We start from the raw sequence: 12951 nt of genomic DNA on the forward strand, positions 1-12951 counted from the left end.
ACTGTACACTGTGATGGAAAAATGAATTAAGATAGCAAAGGAGGCAATATGGAGAATCACAATACATCACAAAAAGTGCTCTGTATTAAAGGGGTTGTCCGGCCTTTTAGTATTGATGACCTAACCTCAGGATAGGTCATTAATGTCAGCGATTGCAGTGGGCACGTGCTGTCTCCCTTACTGTCCGCCGCTGCCGTCTATGGCAAAGCAGAGGTGAGCAGGAAAACACTGCGTGCGCAATCTCACTTTACAGCTGATCGGCAGGGGTGTCGGACCCCGCCGATCTGATATTGATGACCTATCAATAGGTTAGAAATGGCATCTACCGGAGGTATGAAGGGTTTGGGGTATTTCTCACACATTTTTATTTTATGCACTTATATAGCGCTACAGACATTAGCATCACCATTAGCATCCAACTGTCCCCAATGGGGCTCACAATGTAAGGTCCCTATCAGTAACCGAGGAAACCGAGTACATGGAAGAAACTCACAAACACGGGGAGAACATACAAACTCCATGCAGATGTTGTCCTTGGTCGAATTTGAACCTATGACCCCGAAGCTGCAAGGCACCAGTGCTAACCACTGAGCTACCGTGCTGCCCCCGTTCTGTCATGTAAAGGGATTCTGTCACCTCTTTTTACCCTATAGAGATGCGGACATGCACGGCTAGATCGCCGCTAGCATGTCCGCAATATACCTGTCCCATATCTCTGAGTGGTTTTATTGAGTGTAGTAAAAAAAAGATAGAGGAAAAAAAAATAGATATATATATATATATATATCTATCTATCTATCAGCCTGGACTGATTTACATATATATACACACACAATATAACCGTTCTGGAGCCCAGCACCGCCTGTATCCAGGAATTTCCTCCTTGCTCACAAAGTCAGATTGCCGTAATCTCGCATTGCGCAAACTCGCACATGCGCAGTTCCTTTCCTGAGGCTGATGAGAGCACATGGAAGGAACACTATGCCGGCACTGCTCATCACGAGATTACGGCGATCTGACTCTGAGCAAGGAGGAGATTCCTGGATACAGGCGGTGCTGGGCTCCAGAACGGTTAGTGCGGCCCCTTGCGCTCCTTACCAGGCTGATTTACATATATATGAAATAATTTTTTACATTCAATAAAACCACTCAGAGATATGGGACAGGTATATTGCGGACATGCTAGCGGCAATCTAGCCGTGCATGTCCGCATCTCTATAGGGTAAAAAGAGGTGACAGAATCCCTTTAAGGATGGACGGATTTATTATTTTTGGAGAGCCCTTTTAAGAATGCATGCATAAGAGTGTAGAAAAAAATTGCTAGGGGAAGGTATGGAAAATTACAACTACATTATATCCCTTTCCCCAGGATGTGTCAACATGTGAAAAAACCAAATAGGAAAGAGAACACAGTCCTAAAAGGCAGCTGTCAGCGGGCCCCTCGCCCTGCTTTTATTTGCTCTTTTACACGATAGTATAGGGGATATTTATCATAAGTCCCGTTTTGCAGGAGTCAGCTTTTCAGTAATTTCTGCCAAATTTTACCAAGTGTTGCACAATGTTTGATAAATTCTGTGCATCTTTCAGTCTAAAGCTACCTGCACACGTTCCGTTTTTTCCACGCACCAGCAAAGTGCATGTGATCAGACAAACCTCATGTACACTTTGGCGCTTTTTTTTTTTTTCAGTAAACGCACACAAATCTGTTTTGAAATCTGCACTCGGGTGCAGGTGGCCTAAGGGTACATGCACACGTTCAGGATTCATGTGCGGAGAATCCGCACTGAAATCCGCAGTCAAATCCGTGCAGTCAACCCACATGAATTGGTGCAGATTTTACTATGTGAATAAAGAAAATCCGGTCAGGAAAAATAAAATAAATTGACATGCTGCGGATTTTAAAATCCGCGCTGAAAAAATCTGCATCGTGTGCATTGAGAATTTCAAATTCTTATAGAATACAATGTACATGACCTACGGTGCGGATTTCCCGCACGCAATCCTGATGGTGTGCATTAAGCCTCACACTTCTGTCTGGAGAAGTTACTCCACCTCTATACTGGAGTAAGACAGACAATTTTTGCGACATTTTAAAAGCCCTAAATTTGAAGTCAGAATTCTGGGCTTGGTACATTGCTACCGAGTCTTCAACACAAAGCCTGGCAAAAAGTCCCTACTGAATGTGGTCCTCCAGGCAGGGTGCTATATTCCTGATGGTTTCCTTCTCAAGGGTTGGCAGGCCCTTCAGACCACGTGTCCCACAATGCTATTCTGTGCGGCCCCCGTCAGGTCACAGGCGTGCTTTCTGTACTTGTGTGGCCATTTCTTGGATCCCTAGATATCGGCAGACTGGGGGTCTTCTGGCTCCTGCATAGCACTTCAGAAGGAAGTAGATGAGGTGCAGAGGTGGTGGCCAAACATGCGTGCAAATACCTAAACTAGAGCAACTCCTTTAAGCTACAATGGAGTGCCAACAAGAGATAACAGGACCCCCATTCTACCAACGAGTGGTCGTCCTAGAGGTGGAACCTATCAGATCTTTAGGGCATCTACTTTCAATATGCCCTGAAGGTCTCAGATGATAACACCCCTTTATGTTTTATTGCAGCCTTTGGGATTTATTCAATCCGACAAGGTGGCCCTCAGACCAAGCACCAAAAAGGTGCGAGGCCGCGTTCACATCTCCGGCAGCAGATCCTGCAGGCTGTTCTAGCAGAGAGCAGCTTACCGGATTTCGCCAGATCCCCATTGACTGTAATGAGGTACGGTGGTGATCTGGACGCTTTCCGGCCAGGCAAAACATGTTGCATGCAATGCTCTTTGGTCCGGATGAAAGCCGGATCAGCTCGCCGGAGATGTGAAGGCGGCCTTGGAGCAGAAAATGCAAGGATGTCCCGTCAATGGACAAGGGTCTGCATTTTTGACTAGGTTCACACCACATGCAGGCGCATTTGAAAGAACCATTTATATTTAAAAAAAAACACAACTGCAAATGGCTACCACTGGGCGGTGGGGGGCACGTAACATGCAGCGTATGAATGGACGCTTGTGCGAACTGGCAAATGATCAGCTGAAGAAGCTGAAAACACAAGCGGTTTCATCCTGTGAGAGAAAACGTTCCAACCTGGCAGATCAAGTCTTCTGCAGACGGACGTCTACCACTCGTCACTGCGTATAATGGCCTGCCAAAAAATCCCCCAATTCGGATGACTTATCTAACACATGCCTGGTATACTACACAAACGGACAATCCACCAAAAAGCCAGGAGGCCTCAATCCTGAAGGATGGGGACATTAAGATCTATGTGACAGTAACCTGAGCTGTAATGCGTTCTCCATGGGGCCTGTCATCTAGTAATTTACAGCACAGCATTCTTTAATGGATCAGAAACAGGATTTTCTACGCAGGTTTAACCAGAAGCAGACCTTGGGTATCCTGAGAAGACTCCATCCAGTCCTCTGCTCACAATCTGTTCTCGCTGAGATCCAAGCAACTGAAGGCTCTATAGGAACGCAGATCCCATCGGAAACCGTTTTTAACGGCTCCAGTCATACGGCCAATTCAATTTGGACAATCCAATGGGCTTGGTTTTTAATAAGTCATTGACAAGATCCCCAAAGAGAGGATTTCCTGCTCAGATATAAAAAAAAAAAAAAACTGCATCAATTACACCCAAAGCTCAGACTGAAGCTACGCTTTAGAACAATTAGGATTAAGCGCGATTAAGAAAAAAAATACTTAAATGCTTTACTAATATCCTGGATGTCAGAAGCCAAGCGCTACCGGGATCTTCTGACATAATTCTGCCCATAGTCTCATCTCCAAATGGTATTTAGTCACCATACAGGTGATGGGGCAGGTGACGGGACTATTCTTCATGGAGACAGGACTCATTTCACTCCATCACATACAGGAGAGGATGAGAATAAGGCCTCAAGGACATCCCTATATAGTAAACGGACGTACAAAACGGCAGCCTACAGCTCCATATGGACTCCCATGTGCCACCATATACACAGTCTATGCATGTGGTTTTATAAGGCCTGGTTCACAGTTGAGCTGGTAATTCGGTAGCCTGACCCGACAGAGGAGACCGCCGTATACAGCATTGCCGGATATGACAGTGTACTGCCGGATTCCTATAGACTATAATGGGATCTGGCATAAATGACTGTTTTCGGACGGACACGTATCACTGCACGCAGCAGTTTTTCTCCAGCCGACATTTATGCCGTGACAGGCTAAGGCCCCTTGCAGACGAGCGGTGTGCGGATTAGGCCCGGAAGCGTTGCGAATGTGTTCAGTAAAAAATGCGCGATTTGACAAGCAAGGGCATTCAGTTTTGTCTGCGATCGCGTTCAGTTTTTATCGCGCGGATGCAATGCGATTTAATGCTTTTTGCACAAGCGTGATAAAAAACTGGAGGTATACAAACATCTCTTAGCAACCACTCGTGAAAAACGCAAGCAAATGTGGATGCGATTTTCATGCAGCCCCATTCACTTCTATGGGGCCAGCGTTGCGTGAAAAACGCAGAATATAGAACATGCCGTGATTTTCACACAACGCACAAGTGATGCATGAAAACCAACGCTCATGTACACAGCCCCATTGAAACTAATGGGTCCGGATTCCCTGCGGGCGCAATGCGTTCGCATCACGCATTGCACCTGCGCAGAACACTCGCTCGTGTGAAAGGGGCCTAACGGAATAGCCCGTTGGAATTTAAACGCAGCTGTGAACGGGGCCTAACAGGGAAATGAGGGAGCCGTCACCCATGGCAGATTTTGTGGCAGAAACTTCTGCGACTGAAAATTTGTTCCATTCACCTTAATAGGGCAGAAATCCATTCAAATTAATTTGTCTGCCACATGTGAAGGCGCCCTTAACCCGATGATGACAAGTGTACAAGGTTAATATGGCATTTGTCCATTGCAAGACCCTAAGGCTGACTGCACATGTCGCAGATTGCTTCCAGTTTTTCTGAAAGGATTTTTATGCAAAAAAAAAAAGCAACATCATACAGTAAGTGAATGAGAATTGCCCAGTCTCATGTACACGTTGCAAATTTTTTTTTCCCCTGCAGAAATTGACCTGCGGTTTTTTAAGTCAGCAGCGCGTCGATTGTTTCTGCTGTGGAGATCTTGTACTGCATTGCAAAGTAAGGCCTTATGCACACGACCGTTGTGTGTTTTGCGGTCCGCAAAACACGGATGGCGTCCGTGTGCGTTCCGCAATTTGTGGAACGGCACGGACAGCCATTGATATAACTGCTTTATTCTTGTCCGCAAAACGCGGACAAGAATAGGACAGGCTATATTTTTTTTTGCCATACACGTAACGGAGCAACGAATGCGGACAGCACACGGAGTGCTGTCCGCACCTTTTGCAGCCCCATTGAAGTGAGTGGGTCCGCATCCGAGCCACCAAAACTGCGGCTCGGATGCGGACCAAAACAACGGCAGTGTGCATGAGGCCTAAGGCAGAGAGATCCGCATGAAAACCCGCACCAGTGTGCAGTTAGGGTAGGGCCTCTTTCACACGGCCGTCACAGATTTTGTCCGGATGCGTTGCGGGTGCATTGCAGCAAACCTGCGCAAGTAAGCAGGCAATTTTGTCTGCAATTGCGTTCCGTTGTTCAGTTTTTTCCACGCCAGTGCAATGCGTTTTGCACACGCGTGATAAAAAACTGAATGTGTTACCCAGACCCGAACTTCTTCACTGAAGTTCGGGTTAGGTGTTGTGTTGGTTTTAATTATTTTCCCTTCTAACATGGTTATAATGGAAAATAATAGCATTCTTAATACAGAATGCTTACTAAAATGTCCATTGAGGGGTTAAAAAAATAAAAATAAACAAACTCACCTCATCCACTTGATCGCGCAGCTGGTATCGTCTTCTTCCTGCAGGACCTGCAAAAGGACCTTCTATCTTCATTCAGCAGGACCTGCGCTGACGTCCCCACACTCGCCACGTGGTGAGCGCGATTACTTCATCAAAGGTCCTTTCGCAGGTCCTGCAGGAAGAAGAAAGACGACGATGCCGGCTGCGCGATCAAGTGGATGAGGTGAGTTTATTTTTTAACCCTTCAATGGACATTTTAGTAAGCATTCTGTATTAGGAATACTATTATTTTTTCTTCTAACCATGTTATAATGGAAAATAATACAGTGAATTGACTTTAATGGGGTCTGGGATTGCTCATCCCCATTTACTAACATCATCTCCTTAGTAACCATGCGTGAAAATCGCACCGCATCCACACTTGCATGCGGATGCTACGCAATTTTGACGCAGGTGTACGTTTCCACACCATCCCACACTGTTTTCGTGCGTGTGGTTTTGACGCAGGTGTCATCTACTGAAAAGGGTGAGCTCCGCACCAAAAACGGCAAACATAACTGACACGCTGTGCCTTTCAAAATCCGCTTAAAGGTGCTCAACAAATGAGAGACAACTCTGCCCAACTCACCGGGACTAGCCGACCACCTTACGTGTATCGGAATGTGTCGATTTGACCCCAACATGATATTGGGGGGGAAACGAGGATGCGGCTATTGAATTTCAACATGTCCGATCCTTTCGGTGTCTGGCCACAGCACACGTGTATGAGAGGTCTGGAGGAATAGCGTTGGCCGCGGCTATTGACTATGAACTGCACAACCTATCGGCCTCTGTACGTTCACACTAACACCATTCAAAGGGTTTACATAACCGGTTCTACCATGGAGACCTCCTACCTGCATAAGGTACATGGCAACGAGGTCCCACAGCTACCGCCATCACCTGTGAAGTGAATGACCTACCTGAAGAAGACATATCTAAGGGAGGCCCCTTTCTTTAATTCAGCAACCTAGGCTGCAGAAGGGGCAGACCTCCCTTAGAAGTGAACACAAGGGGGGCAGTAGAGGTGAGGGGTCCCTAGAGGTGCTGGGAATTAGGACAATGCAAGCAGTGAGGAGTGCCACAAAAACAAAGGGAAAATAAAAACTGTGAATTTTATATTGCAAAAATCATTAAAAACGTTGCATAGAAAACTATAGATGCCAACACATTTCGGACGTGGCGTCCTTCCTCGTGGCTTGGTGATTAGTAGTGGTCATGGCAATAATTGGTATCAAAACAATTTCAGGAGAACAGAAGTCAATGTGATAACGATCAGAAAACGGATCATTTGACGTCACTGCTACAGTTAGCGGTCCAAGAACTGCCCAGCATGGCCAATGCCAACGTTATACCGCATAACGGAAAACCACGGCACTGTGTATTATATGCCGTTCTATCCGCCATATGATATCAGAAGTGACCAGAGCGTCTATCTACCAAAGATCTGTATGAATCACTGGATAAACCGAAGACTCACTTCCTCCTCTGCACTTTCACGCTGCGTGCGGTCTAACTGAGCGCCGTGGTAGGTTATACATCTCCGGTGTGCTGAGACCACAAGACGTGAGGTAGCGGTCACCTGTCCCAGCAGTTATTACATGTCATGAGCAGGGGTCCACCACATGGTCCAGCCGTGTGATCACCATGCCAAGGTTTATCCTGGGCCTGTGATGGCTAACCTTCGGCACTGCAGCTGTGGTGAAACTACAACTCCCAGCAGGCATCCATTCATTTCTGTGGAGTTCTGGCAACAGCAAAGAAAGTGTACATCTTGGGAGTTGTAGTTTTTCCACAGCTGGGCCTAGGGCCTAGGCGCTTGTATGTTTTAGCAAATCTGCAGCACTGACAGCAGCAAAGCGGAGGCGGTTTTAGAAGTTCTCTTCCATGCCCCGTGGACACATGGTGCATGTCACTTATGCCGCAGATTCCACCCTTTGCAATGCAAAGTTTTTTTTTGTTTTTTTTAGCAAAATATGCCATGTGCCACCGTAACCCAAATTTTGCCTCAGCCGGATTAAAGGGGTGGTCTGGTTTCAGGAAGAAACTGGACAACACACCATCTTATTACATACCTGACAGGATGCGGTTCTCCAGGCCGAGCTGGCTGCAGCAGTAATGTCACATCGACCCCTGCAGCAGATCACTGATCCTCAGCCATGCACTCAAGTGATCGGCTGGAGTGGTGACGCGTCTGGTAAACAGGGTCCGGCTGGAAGAACCGTGGGGACAGTGTGGGATCTGTCAGGTAACACTACATTCACATGATAGTGGGGAAAAAAACTGACGTTAAAAAACGAAAACTGTTTTCATGGCCGTTTTGCATCCATTTTTTAGGGCCGATATTGTTGTTCAATGTTCTTTGAAAAACTGCGCAACTCGGAAGAAGTGATAGTGAAACTTGAGTTGGGCGTTTTATGCCGATATGCGATTTTATCTTCTACGTCTACGAGTACAATAGAAAGCGCTGGGGTCATTTATCAAACTGGTGCAAAGTAAAACTGGCCTTGTTGTCCATAGCAACCAATCAGATTCCACCTTTCATTTCTCACAGCTCCTTTGAAAAAATAAAAGGTGGAATCTGATTGGTTGCTATGGGCAACAAGGCCAGTTCTACTTTACACCAGTTTGATAAACCCCCCACGTGAGCTTTTAATTACTCTAGTGGGACTTCACTATTTTGGTTGCTGTTCCATTTTTCCCGATACAGGTGTGGTGCGGCATATCCGAAAGAAGAAGTTTATATTCTCTTTAAAGGGGTTTTCTGAGATTCTGATACTGATGACCTATCCTCAGGACATGGGGGGGGGTGTCTGACACCCGTCACCCCTGCTGGTCAGCTTTTTGAGGAGGCCGCAGTGTTCTGGTGAGCGCCGCAGCCTCCTCATAACGTACCAAGCGCAGCGCCGACCATTGGAAAGTGGCGATGATTGGTATTGCAGCTCCAAGTCATTCCCTTGAATGGGACTGCGCTGCGCCTAGGCTACGTAACCCATGAACATGAAATGTCACCGGCCTAGGAAGAGGCCGCGGCGCTCTGTGGCCTCACTTATAAAGGTCATCAATACCAGAATCTTGGAAAACCCCTTTAATACCCAGAACCTCCCCCCTCTATGGTTCTACTGACCCCAACCTAGCACACGCTGAAATACAGCTGGGTGAAACCAGCCTAACCAGCGAGCGGCATGCATGTACTGTACAATAGACAGAACACAGGCTGCTGTTTATGGCGGCCTGTACCCTGACCAAACAGCAAGGAAATGACCGATTTCCTCTACTACGAGACCAACCTGCAATTCTGAAAATAGCAATAAATTAGGGAATGGCTTTAATGCAATTCCCTAGAATCCAACAAAGGCGCTCGTCTGTCCCATCGTTACAACATCGCGTACATGGTCTGCCGTCCGTAAAAGAGTAGACCGCATTGTCTGGACCTCTATAGTACGTCACATGGATGCGATGGACCCGGGACGGGATCCTCAGCAGACATTTCCCAGTGACAGGCCCCCGAGAATGCCTTGCACTTGGCACACGGAGGCCCTGGACGGGGGTGACAACACAGCGCGGCTCCTTTTTAACTACAGCGCCCATCTTCACTGGAGGGACCCGCTCCAAAAGAGAGCCTAAGTGAGCGCACAATACAATGCCGCTGCCATTAACACGGCTGGTGACCAAGTACGTTAAAGCGATTACACGCAGCCTCGTCTCGTGCGTATTCACACTATGCATTGTTTACACACCTAAGGCAAAAATCACTGAATGGGGGGAGACAGAGCGGGGGCGACGGATATCATAGTAATGCACCCCGGGATCCAGGACGAAGAAAACATCAGTAAATGATCATTTATCATCATTTTCCCCCAAAATGTCTGAGGGACAGGAGACACAGCAGGAATATGGGTCGTCTATGGTCAAAGCACTGCGCCCATCACAGACAAGAAAGACCCCAAAATCTGTGAGGAGAAGACTGACACTGAAGCCAGCAAGAGCAGATGAAAGGAAGGGTGTGATCGTCTGCTGCCAGGCACCCAGACAAAAGCTGCCCTTCACCTGGCTGTGTGCACACACCCCAGCACAATGCATGGAGCACAGCACGGGGCTCTGCTATACAATGGCCACCCCGGGCAGAACCAAAACTAAGCCAGGTCTCATCAGCATGCATGTGAGGGAACCCGCTGGGAGAAACGCAGCAAGTCTCTGCGCTACCGCGTCTGCCCATAGACTGGTGGACGGAGCAGCAGAGGGGAGCGGCGGCCGCACCACCTGGCACTGCCGCCCTCCTCCGGACCTCCAAATCACCTTCACAGCCCTCCCAGCCGCGCGCACTTACCCACAGCTCCGTGCCCCAGCTCATGGCTCCAGCTGCTGGGTGTCGGGGAGGAGAGCACTGCTGTGTCCGGCTGTTAGTGCGCAGGGGGAGGACGGGCGGCTCGGAGTCCCGGTGCTGCTAGCTCCTTCCTTGTGTGTTGTGTGAAGATTGGGAAGGAGGAGGGGGGGAGCCCTGAGAGGGAGGAGACGAGAGGCGGGAATGGCCGGGAGGAGGAGAAGGCAGGGATGGGCAGGAAGGGATGGCATGGGAGACGAGGTGGACGGACCGGTAGGTGACAGCAGGCTGCTTGGTGGCTGAGGTGTGACGTGAAGCTCCTGGGTCCTAAAGCAAAGTCAGGGGCCTACTTTACTTGTGGGGACCGCCAAGTAGTACATCCCATATAGTCCCCCCCCACTCGGTAATGGGAACTGCCAGGTTGTTCATAAGGAAGGAACAATAAAGTTATGAGGGGGCAAATATAAGAAAACTGAAAGCAAAACTGGCCTTGTTGCCCATAGCAACCAGTCAAAACGCAGCATTTTTTACTTCAAGAGCTCCATGAGAACTAAAAGCTGAACTTTGGTCGCTCCAGGAGCAAAAGATTTGCAAAATGGCATGTGCATACCACCCAACATTTTGGATGGTCAGAGAAGGACACTTACACCTCATTGTGTGAAAAATCCAATTATTGGCCAAGGAGGGTGAGGGCTGCAGCTAGGGTTACCACCCGGCCGGTATCTGGGGGCACTAATAGGGGCATTACTCTTACCGGAGGCACTAATGGGGGCATTAATATTACTGGGGAGCAGCAATGGAGCCACAGTATGACAGCAACTTAAAGGGAACCTGTCACCAGGATTTTGTGTATAGAGCTGAGGACATGGCCTGCTAGATGGCCGCTAGCACATCCGCAATACCCAGTCCCCATAGCTCTGTGTGCTTTCATTTGTGTAAAAAAAAAAAAAAAGATTTGATACATATGCAAATTACCCTGAGATGAGTCCTGTATGTGAGATGAGTCAGGGACAGGACTCATCTCAGGTTAATTTGCATATGTATTAAATCGGGTTTTTTTCACAATAAAAGCACAATGGTAAAAGCCCAGAGCGCTTCTCTCCCCCTCAGTCAGCCACAGGGAGCCATGTCTGCGGGCTCTACTGACTGACTGGGGGTTAGAGAAGCCTCAGTCATATTGTAGCTGCAGCTCACACTCAGAAAACCAGATGTCTGGCCACCAAAGGGGTGGGGAGCATAGCTTAACAAAGGTGTTAGGTCGCTATCTCATAATGTGTCCCCCAGAATTAATAATGCCCCAATTAGTGCCCCCAGTAATAGTAATGCCTCCATTAGTACCCCCCAGAATTAATAATGCCCCCAGTAATATTAATGCTTTCATTAGTGCCCCCATTATTGCTCTCCAGAATGTATAATGCCCCCATTAGTGCTCCCCAAAATTAATAATGCCCCTATTAGTGCCTCCGGTAATAGTAGTGCCTCCCAGAATTAATAATACCCCTATTAGCACCCCCCAGAATTAATAGTGCCCCCAATAATAGTAATGACCCCGTTAGTACCCCCAGAATTAATAATACCATTATTAGTGCCCCCCAATAATATTAAAGGGGTATTCCCATCTTAGACAATGGGGGCATATCGCTAGGATATGCCCCCACTGTCTGATAGGTGCTTGTCCCACCGCTGGGACCCGCAGCTATATCGAGAAACGGAGCGGGGAGCGCTGTGGCTGGAGGACCCCAAATTTCCCGGGGTCCGTCCACCACCAAGCGCTAATCCCCGCCTCTCCCATAGAAGTGAATGGGAGCGTGCCGCGCATGTGCAGCCCATGCTCCCATTCATTTCTATGGGGCAGACAGCAATAGCCGAGCCAGCGCTCGGCTATTTTCGGCGGCCCCATAGAAATGAATGGAGTGCGGCTGCGCATGCGCAGTGCGCTCCCCTTCACTATCGGGGCTCCGTTCTCTGTATAGGTGCAGGTCCCAGCGGTGGGACCCGCACCTATAAGACAATGGGGGCATATCCTAGCGATATGCCCCTATTGTCTGAGATGAGAAAACCCCTTTAATGCCCTCATTATTCCCCCTTAATAATATTAACGCCCCAATTAGTGCCCCCCAGAATTAATAATGCCCCCCATTAACGCCCCCCAGAATTTATAGTGCCCATATTTCTTCTCGGTGCAAAAAAAATAAAAGCACTCACCTCCTTCATTTGCTCCCGCCACGGGGAACACTCGCTGCTGACTGGAAGCTCAGGACAGGACCTGCGCTCCAGAGTGATGACGTCTCGCAGGTCCTGTCCTCCAGTCAGCAGCGAGTGTTCCCTGCAGCGTGAGGAAATGGAGGAGGTGAGTGCTTTTTTTTTTTTTTACTCTTAACACTAGTGGACACTACTGGAAACCGCACCAACATAAACAGGTCCACTCTTGACATATTATGGAAAACCACGAGTACATAATCCACAGAGGCGTGGACTCCCATTGAAAACAATGGCAAGCGGTGTCATCATGAATGACGTGCAGTCTTGGGCACAGACTCCATGCTAAAATCAGTGGCAAAAGACACCTAGGAAGCTGTCTTACATTTAAAAGCGTTGGTGGATCCGCCGAAGTTATGTAGAGGCTGGCGCCTCGGGTTACATCGCCATCTGCCGGCGGCCCATGCGCTGTCATTAGACAGCTGCGGTCACAGGGAGAAGTACGGAAGCCAGCTGGAGTAGTCTGGCTGTAATACACGCTTGT

General features: G+C 48.2%; 1 protein-coding gene across 2 annotated transcripts in view; it reads right to left on the bottom strand.

Moving 5' to 3' along the window:
- The window catches only part of FNBP1L (formin binding protein 1 like), a 143232-nt gene extending 132752 nt beyond the window's left edge, over positions 1 to 10480 (bottom strand). The window contains exon 1 of one of the 2 annotated variants that reach the window (XM_040406680.1): positions 10215 to 10479. In XM_040406680.1, coding sequence (XP_040262614.1) covers positions 10215 to 10238 — 24 coding nt within the window. In that variant the 5' untranslated portion in view covers positions 10239 to 10479. Of the gene's footprint in view, positions 1 to 10214 lie in introns of both variants that reach the window. The other variant, XM_040406679.1, reaches the window with a different exon arrangement.
- Positions 10481 to 12951: the final 2471 nt, after the last annotated feature.

Source organism: Bufo bufo, chromosome 9 (assembly GCF_905171765.1).
Source record: "Bufo bufo chromosome 9, aBufBuf1.1, whole genome shotgun sequence".
Lineage (NCBI taxonomy): Eukaryota > Metazoa > Chordata > Amphibia > Anura > Bufonidae > Bufo > Bufo bufo.